This window comes from Podarcis tiliguerta, assembly GCF_965153285.1.
Source record: "Podarcis tiliguerta genome assembly, chromosome: 3".
Lineage (NCBI taxonomy): Eukaryota > Metazoa > Chordata > Lepidosauria > Squamata > Lacertidae > Podarcis > Podarcis tiliguerta.
In genome coordinates this window covers 79,137,868-79,162,526 of record NC_139536.1, presented here as the reverse complement: position 1 = coordinate 79,162,526, position 24,659 = coordinate 79,137,868, and the positions used below count along the sequence as shown (strand labels likewise).

At 40.3% G+C, this 24,659-nt stretch overlaps 2 protein-coding genes across 2 annotated transcripts in view; one reads left to right on the top strand and one right to left on the bottom strand.

The window, feature by feature from the left end:
• The window catches only part of DOP1A (DOP1 leucine zipper like protein A), a 127,814-nt gene that overhangs the window by 31,740 nt on the left and 71,415 nt on the right, over positions 1-24,659 (top strand). The gene's annotated exons all lie outside the window — the stretch shown is intronic.
• UBE3D (ubiquitin protein ligase E3D) overlaps positions 1-24,659 on the bottom strand; it is a 55,824-nt gene that overhangs the window by 15,325 nt on the left and 15,840 nt on the right. The window contains exons 7-9 of the mRNA XM_083431201.1: positions 22,838-22,946; positions 21,266-21,435; positions 8,944-9,082 (exon numbers count right to left, since the gene is read on the bottom strand). Coding sequence (XP_083287327.1) covers positions 8,944-9,082; positions 21,266-21,435; positions 22,838-22,946 — 418 coding nt within the window. The remainder of the gene's footprint in view (positions 1-8,943; positions 9,083-21,265; positions 21,436-22,837; positions 22,947-24,659) is intronic.

Below are 24,659 nucleotides of genomic sequence, written 5' to 3'. Positions count from 1 at the left end.
CCTTAAGCTTGTCCTGTCACAAAAGGATAGAAAAACCATTTTTCATGTTTGCTCAAGTAGGTCACACAAAATATTTCCAAAAAAAAACTAGGGGGGAAGAGCAGCTTTTAGGGATAAATTGTTCTCATTTATTAAAGCAAGACATTGTGTGTTGGTTTTTAAATACTTTTCTGATCCCATTTCTGCCACAACCACCATACAAACAACACTGCTCTCGCCACCTGTTATAGGATTCACCCACACAATCTATATACCGGGTTGGAGAGACACACACAAATACCGGACTGCAACTCAGCATACATTTTACCACACTTTACTTCTACACTGCATATAAGACTCCCTTTTCTCACAGCATGGAAGCAACAGCGGATTGGGTTGGAGAAGCAGAGTGCTTTGTTCCTGCTTCATGAACTTGATCTACTTCCATACTGGCTGTGGTTTCACATTATCAGTGGCCAGTACAAAGTGGATAGGCTTTGCTCCATCACTGGCCCAACAGCTAGGGAACAGATGGTGAGGAGTGTGGCCTAGAAAGTTTCTGGTGGGCTACATTTGGCCTGTGGGCAGGAGGTTCTTTAGTATAAAATAGTATAGTCCATTCCAGTGCCAGGTTACCAAATAGGCAGAGTAGGCACCAGCCTATGGGCCCTACACTTTTTAGGGACCTCATGACAATGGATCAAAATAATATGATATAATTTGTGAGTAGAGCCCTGAGATTTCAACTGCCTAGAGGCCTCCACAGGGTTTAATCCGGCAGTGGTCCATTCTACCATCATGGCAATCGACTCTTTCCTTTTTCTTCTCATATAGCCCCAATTTCTCTCGCAGAAGGGGAGGGGAAAGAAAAAATAGGCTGCAAGCACCTTCATGTATAGCTTCTTCCAATCTACTACAGTGGTACCTCCGGTTATGAATGGGATCCGTTCTAGAGGCCTGGCTGCATCCCAAAAATTTTGTAACCAGAGGACCACTTCTGTGCATGCACGCGTGAGCGGCAAATCCACTTCCAGGTTTGCAGTGGCCGCAACCCGAAGATTCCGTAAGCTGGAGGTTACGCAACATGAGGTACCACTGTATTTTCACTCTCAGAATATGCACTATGCAGGGAACTGGAAAACACAAAGGATCATGCAATGCAGACTCGGTGGAAATGATACCAGGACCCTTTTTTACTTCCCCTCCCCATACAAAACTGAAGCAAGCTGGGTGTCTGTGTAACAACAGCGTGTTTACTTGGAAATATTTCCATGCAATTTGTTTTTACAAATAAATACTAAGTTCAGATAGAGAATAAAAGTTGATTTTCTCCTCCCCTGCTGTAGACTTGACATCAATGGGATTGTAAAATACAATTTCTTCCTATTTAGTTAGAACCTCTAAAGAATTTAGTTAATACAAGAAGATAACTAATTAAGGGAGAGGAAAAACTCACTAATTATGGTATATCATGGGTCAGCTTTTAGGGCAATTAGAAGTAACCTAAGTAGAAGCTCAGTAACTATTGAGAGAATTGTAAATATTGGTGGGTAAATTATATAACAAATTTATGCATTTACAGTTGATAGAAATGCAATTATAAGTTTGCTATACACTATTACATCCAACAGCACCAAGAAGCGCAAAGCATAAAGTATGTACAAGTAGTTAGATATGTATCATTTCGTTTGCATTTATGTTCTAACAGATTTACATTTTCAATAAAAACATTGGGAGGGGATACACAAACACACACACAGACCTTTAGCAGCAGGAATGAAATTAAATTAGTTCATTGCTAGAAGCATGAACCATTAATGAAATATAACTGGAGAACTTTCTCCAGTATTTATTCAGTGTAATTAAATTCTTTTATTCAACATCTATACTTAGCCAAGCATAAAATATTGCACCATCATAATAACTTCACAGTGTAATCAAGAACTGAACTATAAGCATCTCATTCCTTTTCATAGCATCTGAAGGCTTTAAATCACTAACACTGTTTGAAGTATAATCAAAAGGAAAGATGAAAAAGAACCTGCTCTAACCAGCTACTATAGTTCCTAATTCATTTTTATTTCTTTTTAAGAAAGCCATCAGAGGCTAGTCTTCACTAGCCAGTCTTGAGAAGTCTGGAAGTTTGATGCCTTTACTCAAAGGCTGTTAACAATAAACTTCATGCGACCACCTACTGCCCCCTGGAGTACCTAAAAGTGAGAAATGGGAACAATCACAGTCTGCTGTGGTGTTCCAGGTAGGAGTTCCCGGAAGAAGCTACAGCTCACATGTCTGGCATTCATAAGGGCCCCAAGTCCAAACTCTGTAATTTCCAGTTTAAAAGGAAATCAAATGACAAGACCAGCACAGACCTGAGGCCCAAGATAACAGAGGAGACAGTTGAAGACAAGGGGCGTTCTAATAAAGTACAGTATAGAGAAAGGAAAGGGTGACTATAATTAAAGCATCAGGAATTTTTGGTTAAAACCACAACACGTCTATTCCTAAAATGTGCAAAGCCAGGAAAAGCTGTCTTAATTTTAATGGCATTAAATGTTGCAGACAGTCTAAAGCAGTGTTGTTTCTCAACCTTTTATTGACTGTGCCCCCACCGTTCTACCAGTAGAAAGGTAGCTATTGTCTTGTTACAGACAAATGTTTTGTCTGTAAACAGAACATGTTTTACTTATAATTAATACAAAATATAATTACCTAAAAAATTATACTTTGTATTTATCCATCAATGTGACACTTGTGCTTGATGACCAGAAACAAGCTTTTTTATATCCGGTTCTATTGCTGTGAGGGATAAGTGAAGACCACCTCTGTCCATTCAGTTAAGGCAATTCCGCGTTAGGCTGAGTAAATAATTCACACGACTGAAACCTGATTCTACCGAATATGAAGTAGGAAATGACATGAAAAACAAATTTGCTTTATCCCAAAGCTGTAGAAACTTTTTAGATATTCTGTTTTCTTTTCTTGGTCACGTCTCTGTTTTCTTCACTTCTCGCTTCCCTCTGTGGCCCCCTAGTCTTGTGCTGTGCCCCCCCCCCCCATTTACACAATTTTCACCTTTGCCCCCCTTGGAATATCCTGGGGGCCCCCAGTTGAGAATCACTGGTCTAAAGAGCCAGACATGCAATGAGAGTCAAGCCTGACTCTGAACTTCTTCTTTTTTTAGAGTTGCAAAACATGAACTTCAAAGATGATTTTTATGCATACAAAAGGATTGAGAACTCAGATAAAAACCTATTTCTTAAACTGATAATTCTAAAGAGGATGCTAACTATAATTCTTTAGAATAAGAGATACATTTCCTAATGAGATATATCCCCAGGGCACCCAAGAAGAAGCAGACACCTGCAATTAATTGAAGGTGTCAGTAGCTACCATTTTGCTGGGGGGAAATATAGCTGAAAGTGCATTTACTAACCACGGCTATAAAAAATTACTTGAAACAGCAGCGTTTTGGGGTTTTTTTTAGCCTGTTCAGCAGGACTCTTTACCAAAACTTTCAAAGTACATTATTTCACAAATTTAAACAGAAAAGGGGACCATATTATTTCTCCAGGCTTCTCTTTTCCATATAGGAAGAAGAAATGCCAACAACCGATCTGAGCATTTCTTTTTTTTAAAAAGGTGAACTTAAAACAGAAGTTACAGCATTCCTTTATCTGTCTGGCGTATTACCATGTGTCACATTATGAGAAACCTCCTTGATAAGATAACTCCACAATCCTTCAAATAGAAGAACTGCAAATGGCAATGTGCCACTCTGGAAAACCAACTAGAGGAAGATGAGAAGAAACAAAAGCGTGCATTTCAATACTAGCTATTCTTAGGACTCAAACTACATGTTACAGAGTTCTGTGTTTTTACTTATACTTCTGCATTTTAAAAAAACGCACACCAAGAAAACCTGATTAATCCTTTCCCCTCTGATCGTTTTCACACCCTAAAGTCCATACTGCTTTTTCACTTGCACATGTGGAGGTGGTGGGGCAGATAGTAAGCTGCCGTATCCCGAGTCAGACCACAGGTCTATCTATCAAGGTCAGTACAGTCCACACTAAATGACAGTGGTTTTCCAAAATGGTATGAAATATACAGTTTGAACTCTACACTGAAAAGTTTAGAATTTGAAGAAAAATAGCTGCACCTAGTAACCTAATAATTCTGTTGCAAAATTGATGCTCTTCCAAGCTTACTGAACGGGGATGCCCTTTTGAGGACCAAAAGATAGGACAGAATAGTTTCATAGATTAACAAAACAAGATGCAGCAACAGCAGTGCCTCCTCCAAATGAATTCTGATTGGGCAAGTGGTTACTCAGAACCAAGAGTCCATGGCAACTTTGGAGCTGCAATCCTCCCCCTTTATTCCATTTGAAAGCCTAAGGCAGTTGTGGTGGGGCCTGCTCAGCTACTGCACTCAATATGGCCCCACAGAACCTGCCAACGTATTTCTGGCAAGGTGGTGAGACCTCTCTCTTCTCTATAGTGAGCACACTTAATCCCATGGATGCTTTATGTCATTATGTCTCTGGGCCTAATCAGCCCATTATCAGGGGATAATTAGTTTAAAAAAGGATAGCTTGGATTGGAACGTGACACAATCACCACTATCAATGTGATGAAATGAAGGGCTTTGATTTCAGAGTGCAGACAACTACTATGGATTTGGCTGAAGGCCTCTTGAAGGGAAGGCCGCAACACACTCAAAAACACCTCTCACACTTCAATTGGCAAATACAAGACAAGCTTAATAACTTCTCTTCTCCACTCTAGTACACTTCATCACATCCAAATTGCTTTTCTGTTTCACAACCACATCTTGTAATGGGCTGCGAGCCCCGGTAATTTTGTACATTTCCTCTCTGAATGAATGTCAGCGCCACTCGGTTTTCCTACCACCAGATGATAATCATTTGAATGGGATGCTGAGCAAGTCTGGTGATAAAGTAAAGGATTTTCATATGCTGAATGTAACTTTCCAATTAGGTCATGCCCCCTCTTTTGAAATACCAAGCATCTTCAACAGTATTTGCCCAGCTATGAAAAAAAGCCAGAGTTCAATAAGATTGCATCCCTGTACATCAGATACATTTTATTACAGTGTCTACTTTGTATAATTTGATCAGGGCTGGTTGGCCTGTGTCTCCCCAGATGTTGCTGATCTAGGACTTCCATCAATCCCAGCATGGCCAACAGCCACTGTGGATTAAAGCTGTGGTTCAGCAACTTCTAGTGGGTCATATGTTAGCCAGCCCTGCTTAAAAGCAAGTGGTGGATAATTACTAACGTGCACATTATTCCTTTAAAACATTTTACTCTGAGAGCTGCAAATTGCATAAAACAATTTCTCATGTCACAGCACTTTTTTGTAGAGAGCCAGTGTGGTGTAGTGGTTAAGAGCGGTAGTCTCGTAATCTGGAGAACCGAGTTCGCGTCTCTGCTCCTCCACGTGCATCTGCTGGGTGACCTTGGGCCAGTCACACTTCTTTGAAGTCTCTCAGCCCCATCCACCTCACAGAGTGTTTGTTGTGGGGGAGGAAGGAGAATGTTAGCCGCTTTGAGACTCCTTAAAAAAAAAGGAGTGAAAGGCGGGATATCAAATCCAAACTCCTCCTCCTCCTCCTCCTCTTCCTCTTCTTCTTCTTCTTCTTCTTCTTCTTCTTCTTCTTCTTCTTCTTCTTCTTCTCTCCAGTTCAAGCTAGCCTTGGCATCCCTATTCACTCACCTCAAAGCACCCTTAATGTAAATCCTAGTAACGACAGAAGTGCTGTCTGCATATGCTTGAGGCACTGGCCCCAATCTGAAGTATTTTGTGCATACAATAAATCTTCCCAAATCTCCACTGAACCAACAATCAGGGCAAGTTATTTCTGTGAATATTGTTCACCTTTTGGGTGGTTATAGGAGAAGATGACTGGACTCTTCTTCTCCCCCACCAAACTAGTGATCAGTTCTGTCAGAAATGACAATGCTGATTACTGAGGGCCCTTCTTTTCCTTCTGAAATGCTGGCTTCCACACTCATGGGATCACTTTCAACTTACGTGACTTGTGACACAGGACCCACGTCCAAACCTAACTTGATGCCACTGGCTGTCTTCCTTACTGAATATATTAAGTACGTTTGGAAAAACAGGGTAGTGAGCAAAGTCCTGTTAAAACTAGCCACCCAAAACTCTCTGCACATAGTGGGGTTTAAAAAATAAATAAATTCTGGTACTTTACAACTGGATAGTTCTTCCTCCCAGTTACAGGTTAAATACCACCACTATCCATCACCACTATTAATTTTTTTAAAGTTATAAATCACTATTCTGTTCAAAGCAGACAAAATGAACAGAAACCTACAAGTTCTATTAACCAGCCCCATATACATTTAATAAGCTGTTCAGTGTAAGGTAATGGTTCAAGAGAATTGAGCTTCTGGCACAAAACTGAGCTTCTGGTACAAAAGTGATTACAGAGAGACGCACTTCCAAGGTACAAGCAATCTCTGCTGGTGATTTGCTAACATTATCTTGGCTCTTCTTATCTCTATGAACACAGGAAGTAACAGAAACAAAACCCAAGCCACACAACTTCTTAAGATACTGAATCTTTATGATGATACATTATGCCATTTACCACATTTCTCTCAGCGCTGCTGTTGTGGAAAAGCAAGTATTTTGCTTTAACATCCACCAGACATCCATTCTGAAGGTTGCGAAGTAAAACAAGGATTGCTGGAATTAAGTAGACCATAGTTTTGTTTTATGGGTGCCTGAAACTGGGGGTTGGGGAGAGAGAGAGAAGAGGAGGAGATCATGTTCTAAAAACTATTTTTGTCACTCTTTAAAGCTAGCAAGGCTCAGAACTTACATGTGCATAAGCTCAGTCAAGCGACAAATATGAAGCCAATGTAATCCAAAGGTCAACTTTCACTTTATATATTAGATTATAGCAAGCCATGTTGTTGCCAGAGTGTTTAATCCTAAGTGTGGTGTACTGGATTTTACTTTTAAAGACACATAAATACAGTGGTACCTCCGTTGCGAATGGGATCCATTCCAGAAGTCCAGCCGCATCCCAAGGAATTCACAACCGGAGCACCGCTTCTGCACATGCGTGCACGGTGAAACACGGAAAACTACTTCCGGGTTTGCCACGTTCGCATCCTGAAAGGTACGCAGCTAGAGGAGTGCGTATCTAGAGATAGCACTATATAGAGTTTCATGAATTTATACGCTGCTTTTCTACTTTCCCAGTTTTCAAAGTGACTCACAACGTTAGATAGTAAAATGGAACAATAAAGGTTGTAAAAATATTTTTTTCCTGAAACAGAAAACTGAGGTAGATTAAAACAAGAGAAAGTAAAGAGTAATAGCCAGCACTGACACAATGAATTAACTGCTAAAAACTTGTTGAATAAATACGTTTCAGCCTAGCACCTGAGACACCAGTGCTGGTTCCACCCTAACTTCTTGGGGAAGAATGTTCCAAAGAAAATCACCATCTCTGAGAAGGCCCTCTTTGCCAGATGGCATTGTCCTTGTCACTGGGGTGGGGGCATTTGGGAAAGTCTCCTCAGATCTTACAAACCTAGCCTCCACATATGCAACCTCCACATCAACACAAAGGGTATTTCTCTATTAGTATAATAGAATACCCAGTCATATGTGTAGAATGAAGATAAACACTGAAGTTGGTAAGCACTTTGCACACCCATGACCCAGTGAAGTATAAGAGGAAGTGACTGTTCCGGTTTTCGAACGTTCTTTTGGAAGCCGAATGTCCAACGGGGCTTCTGCAGCTTCTGATTGGCTGCAGTAGCTTCTGTGATTTGTAAGTCAAATGCTTTGGAAGTCGAACGGACTTCCAGAATGGATTCCATTCGACTTCCAAGGTACAATTGTACTGGTTTGGACTTAATGTACAAGTTTATTCAGGAGACTGATTGCTTCCCTAGTATACATAATGGTAGAGGGTGACTTGGAAATGTTTTTAAGAAAGAAAGAAAAGATCCAGCTGTTTTTGAAGTTTAAGGATGCCTCAAAAAACATCATGACCGGGGGGGGGGGGGTCCTGCTGTTTCAGGAATTACAGGAACTTTACAGAGGTTGCACCATTTGGATCCCATCCACTTTCAACAGCATCACCAAAATATGGCAGCTTCCCCCCCACACACACACACACAAAAAGCCCAGGGCTGTGAACAAAGTAAAAACAAGAAACTAGCTGAAGACTGTAGTTAAGGGCAAGGGCTACAGCTCAGCAGTAGAGCATCTTCTTTCCACATGGAAGAATCCTGGATCAATCCTTGGCATATCCAGGTAGGGGTGGAAATGCCCTCTCAGAACCCTGAGGAGCCATTGCTGGTCACTGTAAACAATACTGGGATAGATGGATCAATGGTCTGACTCATCATGATGCCGCTTTCTGTTGTATTAACTGGAAACAAGCAATATAGCAGGAGATAGCAGCAGGGACATGGCTCACACTCAGTCACAGGAGAAAACACTATATCCAGATAAGGCCAGAAGAGGTCCCGTTTTGCAGACACATCAATATAGGCACCAAAACTGATTATAACCACATAGCTTCTTAATGCCCAATAGAATAGGGAGACGTTATCTATGCTTGGAACAGTAAACACATTAATCTCAAATCAGATAAATGACTCCATAAACTCACAATCAGTAAATGGATATGGTTTTGGGTTTGTTTGTTTGTTTTTTTTGTTTGTTTTTTTTGCATAGATGCCCTTGTAACAAATCAGCTTTTTGCTTCATCCATATAAGCGAAACTAGGGGTTGCACAAGCCATAATTATTTAACAAACCAGATTACCAAACAAGGATCAAACTGTAGTTTGATATTCAGGTTTGCTAACCTATGGTTTTGGACAATGGTCTGGATTCTATACTCTTCTTAACGTTAGGTACATTATGGGAAAGGCCATCATTTCTTTACCTGGAAAGAATTCATCCAGCGAAGGGAAGGTGGCAGCGAAGCATTACTCTGAGACAGTATCAGCAGCAATTCCAGGCAGGTTTTTGATGGAAATGTTAGAGAATGTACTCCCATATCACTTTCCCATGAATCAACTAGGCTGGAAAACAATCAGAAGTGTTGTTTAATTATTATGCTGGAAATTCAAAGTTCCAATAAATGGATACTGTACAGTACCTTTTGCTTACAAACATGCAAATATCATATCTGAAGTTCCATCAACTTTCATATGGGGTTTCTGTAGGGCCGAGCTTTCTAAACTTTCATGTTGGTGACACACTTTTTAAACATACTGCGACACAGTAATTCAGTTTTACTAGCAAACCCAAGGTTAAACTAACCCCTTTCCAGACCCAGGAGAAGCTTGGGGAGCATTCACATGACAAACCTACACACTAACATGTCGTGACACACAGTTTGGAAAGTTCTGTTGTAGGGGAAAGAAATGCAGAGGGGCAGGTTTTTTTCTAAAGCATAAAGAGAAGTTGGTTGCAGTTGCTTATTAATACCAACTGAATGCAAAAAGTTACTTATTCAGGTCCAGAGCACAATGCAATCTACAACATTCTCAGCAGTGAGTCAGAGCGCGTCTCATTAAAAGGAGACCCAAATAGCTCTCAGGGGGGAAATGGCTTTGCAAGTACTTGAAGGGGGTTTTCTTTCATTTTTAATTGCTCCGTTCACTGAACAACGGCCAGTCTATCGCACTTCAGCCACAGCTTCATGAAATTCATATTCTAATGGACGACAGAAAGATGAGTAATAAACATAGATTACTCAGAATCACAGCAAAGAGAAGCAAATGGAAAGCATTCGGATTACTTGGCTGAGATCTGAGCAACTGTGCAGTACCTAGAAGCAACACACAGTTTAACAATGCACCTCACGCTTAGGACTGCCATAGAGTTCGTGGCAGTTGTATGAAACACTTCTGGCTTCAAAGCAGCATTTGCGTGCATTTCTGTGAGGTACTTCAAAAATCATGGATGAAAACATGAACATAAAACATCAAGCAGTTGGCACACTGATTGCTAGCAAGAACATTAGCTGTGAAAAAACTCATCCTTGGTTCAAATTTCCACTAAGCCACTGATTCTGTTAGCAGCCATGAGCAAAATACTATTTCTCTATCTCAGACCATGATCTGCAATGTGGACGTAAATATACTAGCATAGGGTCACTAAGGTAATATGTGACTGTGAAGTCCTTTTAAGAAATCTCAATATAAATAGCAGTATTTTATTCCTCCTATGCAAATAGCCTGATGCAAACGCTTCAGGATTACTTGGGGGCAGAGGGCAACTGACCAACCCATTTTTCTCAAACCTTGCCCACAGCTTCCGCATGTGCCATAATCTCAAGTCACCAGACTGTCATAATGGCATGATCCTGGTGACAAATGTTAAAATAACAAGCAGCTGAAGGACAGCCTACTGTCATGTGAAGGGTCTGCTATGTGCAGAAAAAGGCCATCATAACTTCCTGTAGCCATGAGACAACTCTACCCCTTATCTTCTGGGGCCACAGAGACTTACAGCAACAACTGCTACTGAAGCAACTTTATTCTTCTGCCAACTGGATTCTCTAGCAGATGCTTAAGTTCCATCTGCATTTGAATTATTTTATGGATGTGTCTTTTAACACATTTTTCTGCTTCTGTTATTTTTAATGCCAATGTTTGGAACTTTTTTCCATTTGCATTTTTATTGTATTTTGCTACTGCATAGGTAGCCTCCCTTGACAGGAAGGATATAAGTCTATAAAATAATAGCAATACTTCAAAGTGTGGCGGATATATGAGTTCATATGCTGGGAGCATTTGACTGAAGTTTAGTCACTAACCCATGCCTGTTCTTTTGTGTTTCTTACAGTCTGGCAGCCTGCCCTAAATATACAATTCCCTACAGAGTGATATAGGATTTTTTAAAAAGTATCTTTCAATAGCAGCTCACTGCACTCCCCCTTTCAAAGGATGCAGTATGAAAACATTGATGAATAGGATACCATTATAGGAGATGTGTTGTGGGTTTGTTTTTGGAGGCTGGGCTTAAGCACGACACAACAGCCATGGCTGAAAATAAGCGAATACTGACTTTATAAAATTCACCTCTCCTGGAAAAGCTTGTAGCCTAAAGGGACTTCTAACAACTGTGCAGCATTATAGATCTTTTTCTTCTTTGCCTGCTACCTGAACCCTTCAACTTGAGGAATTATTTATTGTTGCATGGTCTTTCAGATGAAATCTGCCCAAGTTAGTAACCAAAGAGTTAAGGTAGCCATACTGGTTTATTAGAAGAAAACCCCAAAGAAACAACTCTCACAATATAGTAGCAGGCTTTAAGTTCACCAGAACTGTTTTTCTGGCTGAATGTTAAGCAAGCACACAAAACAAACCAACAAAAAGGTGGTTGTGTGGGTGTGGGTGTGCAGGATGAAAGTTTCACACAGTCTGCAGCAGGAGCTATGAAGACTTATCAAAGAAATCCTATACAAGTCTACTCAGAAGGAAGTCTGTTTGAGTCCAATAGAGCTTATTCCCAGGTGCTATACAGTGGCAGCTATAACAGGCTAGATCTAGGGTCTCCCACCAAGGCCCCCTGCCTGCACCTCTTTTTAATTGAGGATTGTTGGTTTAGTAGAGCAATGGGGGTTGCCTGGTTTTTATCTCTGTTATTACGGCAGGAGCTTTCATATGGTGTATTTCAGAGGTACATCTGAATATCACTATTTTTTATTTTTATTGAAACGGGCATTTTGTGGGGCCCACAACAGCTTTCATTTTCCAAATGTGCCTCCCTAAAATGGTTGGGGAATTCCTGGATTACATCTTGACAAGTAAAAAATAATAATGCAAGTTTCATAATGAGTTATTGAGATAAAGAGTTTGCTCCAATCAGGAAGTACTTAGATACATTAACAAAGCTGGAGATTAATTTTAGTTACATAATATTAGTTTTTTCTTGCTATTTTTTAAAATAGATTGGTTCATATCCAGACTGAATAAGACTCTGGGGAACATGGGATCATGCTTGTGACATTTTTGTTTTCATTTGATTCCAACATTTATAGGCCATCCTTCATCTGATTAGGGTCAGGTCACATGTTGCTTCATAATACAGTGGTACCTCAGGTTACATACGCTTCAGGTTACAGACTCTGCTAACCCAGAAATAGTGCTTCAGGTTAAGAACATTGCTTCAGGATGAGAACAGAAATCGTGCTCCGGCGGCGCGGCAGCAGCAGGAGGCCCCATTAGCTAAAGTGGTGCTTCAGGTTAAGAACAGTTTCAGGTTAAGTACGGGCCTCCGGAACGAATTAAGTACTTAACCTGAGGTACCACTGTACAGTAATAAGAATACTATTCATGAAACATTAAATAGAACCAGGAGTTTACAGCTCTTTATATGCCTTCAGCAGATACCTTTATTAGGACCAACTAATGTTATTACCCAATTGTCACTTTTCTATGCTAATCAAGGCTGGTGTACTTATTTTCAATAAATTCCAGAATACATTCCTTGCTATTTCAGTAGCTTCTATATAGCATACAAAAAGCATAAGCAGTCTTACTCTACTGTGACTGCTAATACATCCCAGTGAGGAATATCTTCATATTAGCTTGGAAACATTCTAAAGGGACATTATCTTCCACAGAAAGAGATAACACAATGCAGTTTAAAACCACAGTGAACACTGTGATTGCTCGATACCAACACATCACCAGTAGAGTTTGATATTGATAAGAGAACCTAGAATCCAGCCAAAGAATATATATTCAACTAAACCATGTAGTCATCTAATAATATTCCCGTTATAAACCTCAGTAGATTTTAATGAAGTAATGCTAGATACTTATATAGCTTTAAGATTTGGGTAGGTTAAATCTGTATAGTGAATACACAGTCTAGGGCAGTCTATTTAGATTTTATATAACTGTCATTTCTTTTAAATCATAGGAAACTGACCTATGCCAGATCCATCAACCCCAATATTGTCCTTTCTGATCAGGAACTGCTCTGCATAGTTTCTGGCAGAAATTGTTCTCTCCTGTTACTGGATCCTTTTTTAAAAACTGGAGGTGATGGGAACTGAACCCTTGCCTTATGTACACAAAGCATGTTGTCTGCCACTGAAATACAGCCCTTCCCCTTTTATTTAAATAATAAATGTTATTTAAATACACTACTTTTGGGAGATACGCACCACGTTGTACTCAAAATTTGGGTATGAATAATAAACCTATGGCAATGAATAGGCTACAAAGTAAATAGGAAAAGCCATAGAACAAGTGATTCAATCTTCTGATCCCCACCTACCCAAGCTGCTTTCTCTTAAATGAAACTAACAAAAGTGAGATACATAAAGATGGTCTCTATTTTTTGTAATTCAGTTGCTGCCTCTTTTGAGCCATCTCATTTCTAAAACAGATTCCTAATTCATTTAGGCTTTTCTTTGGTAAGATTATATATCTTCTGATAAAAACTCCATACCAGTTTGTGGTACCCATTGTTTTGAACTCATACAGTGGCCTGACGTTCCAAAAGTAAAGGCAAGTAATGGTTTAGCTCTCCATGTCTTCTTTCACTGTCCATCTGTTCAAGACTTCTGTCATTATGGTCCAGCTGGCTTCAGAGAGGCTATAACTAGGTCTCATCAATTAGCCCAAGTCATGGTTTACAAACCCACTTGCAAATCAGGGTTTGCTGGATGACCCAAAACCATGGTTTGCCAATTCAAACTCAAGCTTCCTTAACCATGGTTTGGAACAATGTTAGAGCTGCACCATAGAATGCCCAGGACTGGATAGAAACCCAAAAAGGTGTGGGTACACAGTCCTTTATACAGGGGTAGTAGGATAACAGATGTATTATTTTTAACCTTTCCTTAGAGAGAAAGAAAAATATATTCCTTTGTAGCTTTTCCCTTTTTTGGCAACTTCGTTAGATAGCCTTTTCAGAGCTTATCGTGATTCCAGCATTGCTTTCTTGAGTAGTAGTTGCTTGTTCAAATCCATTGTTGTATGCATGTAATGGGGACAATTTTTCCTCAATGCGCATCACTTTTCACTTATCAGAACTCACTATTTCCTGGCAGGGGGAAAAAAAGCAGTTTTCTCTTCTACAAACCTTCTAATCTAGAGAAATAGCCTTAGAAACCTGGGATATGTTGTCACAGTTAACATTTATCTTGGCAAAATACATTTAGCACAGAAGAAAACCTCCTGTCCTTGATTCCCGATTCTCTCTGTCAAATCTTATTTATTCCTAAACAGTCTAGCCTCTGAAAAAGGAGCTTTACTCTACCTGGATAAACATAGTGAAGGAAACTTTTTTTTGTCTTTAATAAGAACTTAAGACAAATAATCCCAAATCCCAAAGGGCCTTGTTAAAGTTGCCTCATAAAATTTTTACACTCACATATGAGTTTGGAGAGGAAAAAATGTCAACCTAGCAGTTTGAGCTCACGCTGACTAATGTAGCCTTAGGGAAAATTCATGTGCCTAGCTATTTCAAATGGATGTAAAGCAGCCAATTATGATAAATCATTGCAGGCTGTGGCTAATGACACATTATTTTCAGACATAATAATCTCATTTTTAAGTAAACAAAATTACAAAGGCAATGTCCGACTATCAGGGAGCTTAGCCGTTTCACTTATGTAAATCACAATCACATTTCCCTCATCTCTGAGGCAAATAAAACCTCAACAGAGTTTTCTAATATGGAGGGTATAAACTTCTCCCATCCTGCAACATTCAGCCCATTGCCCTTGGGTAACAAAGTGCCAAAGGGCCAGTTTATATTTCAGTGGTTTAGCTTTTATGGACTGGAACTACAGTGGCACCTCGGGTTAAGTACTTAATTCGTTCCAGAGGTCTGTACTTAACCTGAAACTGTTCTTAACCTGAAGCACCACTTTAGCTAATGGGGCTTCCTGCTGCTGCTGTGCAGCCAGAGCACAATTTCTGTTCTTATCATGAAGGAAAGTTCTTAACCTGAAGCACTATTTCTGGGTTAGCGGAGTCTGGAACCTGAAGCGTATGTAACCTGAAGCATATGTAACCCAAGATACCACTGTACTTTGAGTTGTGGGAAGGGAGAGCACGTGCTTTAACATTCACACATTCACACATACTCCTCTCCTTGCATGTAAAAAACTAGCACCTTAAGAGATTTCAGCCCAGGCAGATTACTGCAATGTGTTGTACATGGGGCTGCTGTTGAGCAGAATCTGGATGCTGCAGCTGGTTCAAAATGCAGAAGTCATGTCGCTAACTGCAACTGAGCACCCCAATCATATTATGCTGGTATCTTTGCTAACTACCAAGTTCATTCTGGCGTTCAGTTCAAGTTGATGGTTTGGGCTTCAAAGCTATATGGTCTTGAGACTAGGGCTTCTGAAGGGAGAAATGCTGCCTTCTCTCACCATCTTCACCATGAACCCTTCTCCAGATGTTCCCATCTTTAGAGATTCAGAAAAGAGAGGCAGAGGGCCTTTCCAGGCATGACATCAAAATTGTGGGACACTTTCCACAATATAGTCCTCTATATTGTAGGATAATGGAGTTCTCTCCATTATCATCTTCAAAAGGACCAGGCAAAGCCTGTCCTATTACTTTAGACTTCGAAGGGCCTTTAATTTGGACTGGGGCAACTTCTGTGCAGCTAAAATACAGTCCAATGTACAAAAACAAGAGTCCCCTTTGTTGTTCTGCCCAGTTTTTCCACCTTTGGTATCACTCACCACTTATAGTCGCCAAAAGGTTCCATATAAGAAAAAACGGTTCTCAGAATGGGGGCTGGGGAGGGAAACACTTATCACACCTCTGCAATAGCCTGACATGGTATAATCCAAGAAAATCATAGCCTAAAATGCCCTGTCCAAGCAGCGCCCCCTCCCATCCCACATCAAACAGGCACAAAACCTGCATCAAAAACTAGCTTTCAGCTGTGGTGAAGGAACTTGTCTGCCATGTACAAAACTCCAGAAATCCAACTTAACTTTCACTTGTCCTTGTGTATTTTGACAGTACTCTTGTCCACTAGAAGACAATCATTATTTCCCAAGTCTTTCCTTGTTAGCTTAGCATTTGGAATGAAAATTAAAATGATTTTAAAAAAATATTCTGACAGCTACATTACTAAGGGATTTATTATCCCACCATTACCCAAGAGATGTCTTGTCTTGCAATTTCTACTAATGGTGCAAACGAACTTCTCGACAATATAAAAAGGGGATTGGGGGTGGGGGATACAAGTATCAGAACTCTAATTAGAGCATCTAATTCTGTCTTTTGAGTACATAATGTTTCAGGAGATCAGTTATGCCTTTCAATGGATTAAGAGCTTGATATATGAAATCCACAATAATATTTCAAATTACAGAAAGTGATTACTAACTGCGGGGAGATATACAAACACCAAGAACAACAAAAAGCCCACACTCCCTTTTTAATAAGGTATCTCAATAATAACGGGCAATAAATGTAAGATTTGTCATTGAGTACTGCAGAAAATGGGTCTCTGGAAGAAGCTTCATTATGGGCAAATAACTATGCAGTGAAAGAGACAAGTTTGATGGCCAGGGTCCCACTTCCTTCATTATGCAGCTACAGAATACCCATTATTAAACAGATCTTTTTTTCCATATACTTGCAGTGTATAAACCTTTGGTGCACAACATGTGGCCCTCCAGATGTTATTAGACTCCAACACCCATCAGCTCTAGTCAGCAAGGATGATGGGTAGAATGATGGCAAGGGATTATGGGTACTGTAGTCCAGCAACATCTGAAAGGTCACATGTTTCCCATAACTGGTTTCATTTGTGTACCTCCATGAGTTGGACACAAAAGAGTGGTTGCTAGTTCAAGTACAAAATGAGTCAAAGCAACCAATGCTATCCAAGCTAGGGCCGAGCCAGTAAGAAGTAGTTTATTATGTCACCACTTTCAGAAATCTTTTAATGGATCACTGCTAAAAGAACAACAAATGTTTGCCTGTCTAGTAAGCATGGCCCCGAACAGCCTCCCTGATTGGCTGACATAATTCAGGAACCCCTGTACTCACCTGTAATGAATGACCCACTTTGAATATGTATTCAAGATCGAAGGTTTAGAAACTCAAGTGAGACCAATTTCCATAAAAACATACAAGAAACTTTATTAAAATAAAACTCTGTAAAAAGGAAAATAACAAAACTTAGCTTGCTAATTGGCTGAAACACTTACGCATAAATCTTAGCAGGGTGAGCAACAAAGCAAAATACTGTACTTTTCTGTGTATAAGACAAGGCTTTTTTTTACTAAAAATTAATGTTAAAAAGGGGGGAGTCTTATACACGGGGGCAATCTCCCCCCATTTTCTTAATTTAGAGTCCCCCCAAATAGGGGGCATGTTATACACAGAAAAATACGGTATCTTCTAAGGTCCAAACAGTCGCTGACCATCCATGCTGAGAGCTTCTTATGCTCACTGCAGCCCAGGTTTTAAGGGAACACTGACTATGTGTGTTCACCCCTTCCGCCCAACGAAATAAGTATGTGTCTTTAATTACCATTCAACACTGGTTTTGAGGTCTTAATGAGAGGCATCTGTGTTTAGGCTTATTCCAGGGATTCAAACAAATTCCCATGTAACCCGCAAGCTAATCTTAAAGGACTATATCACCACATCACCTAAACCAGATTAATTCATTTAAGTGATCCCAGGTGTAATTGATTAACTAGTACAGCCTTCCCCGAACCTGGTACTATCCAGATTTTGGACTCCCAATTCCCACCTCCCAAGCCACATGGATGATGGTCAGGGATAACGTGTTGTGGTGCAACAAAATCCAAAGGGCACCAAGTTGAGGAAACTCAAGCTAGTGTCTTAACATTGTTATCTTCACTACATGATTCTTCATTGGCCAAGATAATTATGAGAGAAAGAAAAGCACTAAGAAAGTGGAAATGGTGTAACTTAATTAAAGCAACAACCCCCTCAGAGAATGATCTGAAGGCACATGCTATAGTTTTACTTCGAAAGCCAATCAACTCTGAACCAAAGAACGACCTCAGTGCAGAATTGCCTGGCAACTATATGTCAGCTATTCTGAGCTCTTTGGGGGAAGAACAGGGTATAAGGGACTGATATAAGTTTAGGAAGTGAGGCAGCTTTGCTCCTAATACAGTTCCATGAGCAGCCTTGAGTCTAAAGCAAATACACATTGATGAGTGTGCTGAACACTGATGACGTGTGTTTACAATCTATATCTGTGGGCATCAGTGAAAGGAACACAAGAGCAAACTCAGAATAATCTGCATGTGAACATGAGTCACTTGGCCCAACCTGCCCATGCTTCTAAACACACTATTTGGATGTTAAGTCCAACCAACTTCAAATGGAGTTTACTTCTGAGAGCAGGTGCTAAAGATTGTGCTCCAAGACTATTACGGATAAAGATAATCCACAGAAGTCCCCAAGCTACCCAAAAGCAGCTTCTACAGCCAAGTAAACACTTCTATGAGGCAGAAGCTAAGAACTGAGAGCAAATGTAAATTACCCAGAAGTACTGGGCCGAGATCCAAAGAGCCTGCTGCATGATAGAAAATAAATTGTTGTGGTGGGACCAAACTTTACCTCATACTGCTTTTTTGTTTTGATTTTTGCATAGCTCGGAGCAATATTCTGGTGTTGCTCAGATGTCCTCAGTTGGATATGGATAGGGAGTACAACAGATAGCTAACCTATTATACTGCAACTGAGCTCTACCAAAATACAGCCGACAAAGAAAGAGGAACGAGAATATACGTAGCTTTATATGCTACCATGCTCAAGTGTACTCTGTATGACTGACAATAAAACTTTAAATGGTTTTAAAGCTAAACCTTCCTTAAAATGATTAAGCAATCAGGTTTTCAATTTGGGTTTCTTGGTTTTAACAGCAAAAAACTTAAAGGTCACACACACACACAAACCAATCAAGAACAAACTGATGATTCGGTTCACCAGCTTCTATACCGGAGGACTTAAGATTCTATTTTAGAAGGGAGTGAAGCCCAAAGCAAGTGATTAAATGTATCTCGAGTAAAGGCACTCAAAAAAGAGAAGAAGTTGTTTGTCTCAGTTTCTTTGTATCACAGTTTTTGCCTTTGGCCCTATCCAAACAAGCTGGGGAAAATATTGATGTTTGTATCCTGTCTTTCCCAAAAAGAGCTTGTGAACATGGAGTTTATTTTAGACTTGTACTGTAGGATAACCTGAGAGTGTGTGAATGTCCAAAACCACTTGCTGAGCTTCAATGACTAAGTCAGGATTTGAATACGAGTTTCCCATATTGAACCTCATCACTCTAGTCTAACCCCATGCTAGTTACACCACGGTAGCCTCCTGCCTTATGTCCTCGTTCAGTCTCTCAGAGGAGACAAAAATGCCCTTGCTATTATGCGGTCTGTGCATCAAGAGACTTGCCCATCTGTTTAAAATTATGAAGAAAGGAAGCCATTCAGCACCGCACCGCATATTCTACACAAGCTTCTTTCAAAATGTCCCTTAAAGTTTTAAAAGAGCGAACAAATGAGCTAGAAAGTACTTCATCCAGGGTATGGAGTGCAGGTGGTGTGTTTTTAAAAGAAAACCCTGTCAACCAACAGTCCTACAAATTTAAAGGCACCCCATTGCATCTGCTGCTTCAAAAGCTACAAAAGCATTAGCATGTAAATTGGTTCTTTACCACAAAAAAGCATTAGCTCTGCTTCAACCCTACTGACCTATTGAAATGCAGGTCTGTTTTTGCTGCCTTGTGCTCTTCCTTTGGCTCTCCTACAGGATACCAAAGCTTTGCTTTCTAAACTGGCTCCCCCCAGTTCTCCCTTACTGCTGTAGGCAGGTTCTCTGACCAGCAAGGGCTGGCTAACCAATAGCTAACTACTGTTGACCAGCACCTGATCATATATACACTTCTTCTGGCCCCTCTAGTCCAATCCTGGCCAAGCACACTGTCTAACTAAGAATTCTAAACCGGCAGCCACCAATCAGAATATAGAATCACAGAGTTGTAGAGTTGGAAGGGATCACGAGGGTCGTCTAGTCTAACTCCGGCAATGCAGGAACCTTCTGCCCAACGTAGGGCTCAAACCCATAACCCTGAGATTAAGAGCCTCATGCTCTACCAACTGAGCCATGAACTGTGGTTCGAATACTTTCTATCCTTCATTTGCACACAGAGAGTTCTATCTCCAACCCCTCTTCAGCTGTCAGTTAAGGTCCCTAAGTGACGGTTAAACCAACTTTCACCTGACCAGGCAGACGACTTCCCTCACCAAACACATTACAAATGTACATTGTACATTACACACTACTCACTAAAACACTGTTTAAGCAAATAAGATTTCTTTACCCTTAGACATAAATATCAGTACATATGTGCATAAAGTCATTCCCACCTTTATTCTCCCTGGCTACTTTTAAGTCTAAGAACGCCGCTTCCATTTATGGGAATTATTCATGAAAAATGAAGTTGTCCCACCTGTACAAAATTCCTTGCTGAAGAAAATACATTTGGAACCATTAAAACATGTGGAGTTAATAAAAGGTGAATGACTATAACTTCAAACAGAAACTATGTTTCTTTTACATTGAGAATATATGGAAGGAATCACCCTCATCAGAAAAAATGTTCATGTGCCAGATAAATGCATGGACCTTTAGAGAACATGGCTGTGTGAATAATGATGCTGCTGCTGATGATGATAATTTACTACTTACAACCCGCTCATCTGGCTGGGCCTCCCCAGCCACTCTGAGTGGCTCCCAAAAGAATATTAAAATAATGGTGGCAAGGGGTAAAGCTAGCCCTCACATGACCTTAAGGCATTGGGGGGGGTGAACAGATGTTTTATAACCTCATACTGCTTATATATTGCAAAATAAAAGCCAGGATCAGGAAGCCAACAGATGAAAAAGTAAGCACACTAAAGAAGCCCATATTCCTTAACAGGGCAAGTACTAAAACAATTAAATTCTGCTCTATCATCAGTTAAAGCCATCAGCAGAATATAGACAGATATCCTCATACCGCAATTATACCCACACGATATTATATAAAATAGTGCAATATCTTGTTTTGTAGTCAAACACTATGATGACTTTGCTTCACCCCATTTCAAATAGGTGAAATAAAACCTTTCTGTATTAGAATTCACTGGCTTAAATAAAAACACTGGCGATTTGAACAATGGCAATAAAATAATAACCTGCTACGGTGTTTTAATAGAAGCGACATAAACAGCAGGTACTTACTCCTTATTTCTGCTTTTCACACAGGGATGGTAAAGGACTTTGATAGCCTTCTGACTCTTTAACGGCCTCAAATCAGACGACATATCATGTTCAAACACTGTAAAAATATTACTGCAGGCCAGTGTTCCTGAAGATTCCACCAGCAGCGTGTCAGAATTTAGTAGCCACATCTGTGAATGAAGAGACAAACCTACAAGTTGTGGGTTTGTTTGTTTTTAAAAAAGGGGTGGAATGGGGGTCCAGTCCGTTTAAGAACATAAGAGCAGCCCAGCTGGGTCAGACGAAAGCCCAGTTAGGTGAGGTCCTGTTCTCATGGTGGCCAGCTGGATGCTTACAGGGAGCCCACAAGAAGAGCATGAACACAACAGCATTCTTCCCACTCATGCTGCCTGTCAACTGGCATTCAGTGGCATCATGACCAGCAGCCATTCATAGTCTTGTCCTCCACAAATTTGTCTAATCCCAATTTAAAGCTGTCCAAGTTAATGGCCATTGCTACCTCTAGTGGCAGCAAATTCCATAGTTTCAAGAACACGCTGTGTGAAGAACTGCTTCTTTATGTCTGTTCTGAATCTTCTAGCATTCAGCTTCACTGGATAACCCCAGTTTCTAGTACTATGAGGGAGCAAAACTTCTCTCTAACTACTTTCTCTACACCATGTATAATCTTATAGAGTTTTCTCGTGCCTGGCCCCACCCTGCCCTCACCTACTCACCTTTCTTAATTAAGAAGTCCCAAACACTGTAAGCTTTCCTCATAGGAAAGTTGCTCCAGGACTCCTTGAACAATCGGGCTGCCCTCTTGCTATGTTCATTTCGCTGACTGGTTAACTTTTTTGCATACACAGACAGAAGCACACTTATAAACATGGAGTTAAAGTGCAATGAAACTTCAACTCCAGCATTCCCATGATTATGATTCATGTGTACCTAGAGGTAAGTCCTACAAAGTTAAATGGAATTTACTTCAGGTATGTGTATTTATAGTTTATTATTTGTTTATAGACAGCTTCTCATCACCAAAGTAGTTGGGCCCTATGGCTGCAGCCCTGGATCCCAAATCTAGGAAACTGCCCATGCAAATCCTGTTCATTTACCATAGAAGACAAATTCTGGAAGTGCTGTAACAATGGACATTCGATGGCAAATGGTGAACGAAGTCCTGAGTTCCCTTACACAATACAATTGTGCCAATAATTTCAATTGCATTTTGGAATTTCTGTAACTGCAACTACAATTCAACCCTACATATCTACTCGCCCCTTAAAGAGGAACAGTGGCACTGAATGCAGTCTGCCCAGAAGTAAATCCCATTCAGTTCAATGGGACTTACTCTCAGGTAAGCAGGCATAGGGTTGCAGCCTTTGAGTGCAATCCTATGGGCAGTTAACTGGGATTAACTGTCCCTCAGATCTACTTCTGAGTAAACTGTGCATCAGACTGCACTGTTAACTGTTAGAAGAATTAACAAAGTCTGCTTAGCAAGGGTGAGCAAGCTAAACAGCATGGAAAGATTTGGAGCCAAGTCGTAGGATATCACAGTATGAAAAAGTTAACAGGTCTGCAACTTACCAAGATGTAGGTTGTCCCATCAGTTCCTTGTATGCTGAACCTAAATGTGCTTCTAGCAAAAGAAAGCTCTTCAAGGCACTGGGCAACAACACTTTGTATAAAGGGAGACCTGTTTTTTGAAAAGCAAAGATAGCTTAATATGACTGCCATTGCATGAAAAGCAAATGAGTACGTAAAAAGAGAGGAAAAAAATCAGGGCAAGGCTTGTTGAAAAATGAGACATTTGCATTTTACAGTGCCATTGTTACCTATGGAAGAGCTACCTTTCAGCCCCAATCACACAAAAATATTTAGTAGGGCTTTGGACAGCAGAAACAGCAAGAGTAGTAAAAAAAAGGACATGGAAGTATCATCAAAGCATGAAGAATGCAAAGGGCATGAATAAAACAGTGTCCTGTTCAAGATGCCTTGTTGAGGTAAAACTGGCCCATTAACTATTCTGCAATACAGAAACAAAAGCAGTTTGGAGTTCTTTACATGTAGTAATCAACCAGATTTCTGTACCTTCTTCCTTAGCAATGATTCCCCAGCCCCACTATACAATAAAATGTCACACCTGATCTAATACAGTACTGCATCCCAGAAGGTTCAAGGCAAAGGGATTGCACTTAATGAAAATAATCCCCAGCATATTATAATGTGAGCCTGACTGTATGTACATGCCAGACCTCAACCCTGTCCAAAAGAGCTTATGGCCCTTTTCAGGACTAACATATAAACACAAATCTCTATTGTCTCTTCAGCATATCCTTATTCTCTCCTATCTCTACATTTCTGACTCCTGGCATAGTGCATACACAACATGTGCTGAAAAATCTTCCACCTCCATAAAGAGAGAAACCAATCCATATAATCGTCATCACAATGCAAGGTAGTTGCAGCACTTTATGGTAGTTGCAGCACGGGTACAACTGATTAAATTTGTTCAAAAATGTTTTATTTAAAAGCCATCCCTCCAATTAAAAAAAGGAAGAAAGCTCTAATTGAAACTGATTGCTGTGCAGGTTAGAAAAAGATGGCCAAGTATCAGCTTGTAATTGGCAATTATATGTTTCATGGCAGAAATTAATTACAGCAACTTTTAAGTTTGCATAATTTGCCACTGATTAACCCTAAAACTTGCTACAACAGCAAACCAATGCTCAGGCTGGGGATTATTAATACTGTTGCAAGCACATCATAAACTGGGATGTTACAAGGGCATTGCAAGGATGATAATAGTGGTTTTCAAGGGCAGGGTAACCAGTAGGAATACTAGGGAAAGCAGTCAGGGGAGGAAAAGCAAGTATTAACTGTTTTCGGTAGCATTGTGAATCTGGCTTTGCACTATGCCTTATAATGATAGTGTAGAACAGGTGTGGGGAAACCCCTTTGGCCCTTCAGATGTTGCTGAACTCCAACTCCAACTATCATTGGCCATTAGCCATGCTTGCTAATGGGAATTGCAGTTAAGCAACATCTGGAAGGCTAAAGGTCTCCACACCTGGTGTAGCAGAATGATAAGCCAAGAGAATACAGTAGATTAGTGCATGACCTGAACATCATCTATAAGGAAGATACATGGAGAGGAAACACATGTGCCAAAAGAGTGCATTCAACAGCTGAAGTCCAATCTAAGAGCTTGAGTAGCACACAAACAACCCAAGCCATAATGTGTCTAATACCACATATCACATCTGTCTGGGCAAGCAGAGGGGAGGATAAAAAATATTCTCTTCTCCTTTGCCCCCTGAATAGATTATCCATACATGATTAGATACAGTTCAGGCTTCTGGAATGGACTTTCGGTTCAAGGAAGAAGAATGCACATTCCCTTCTACTG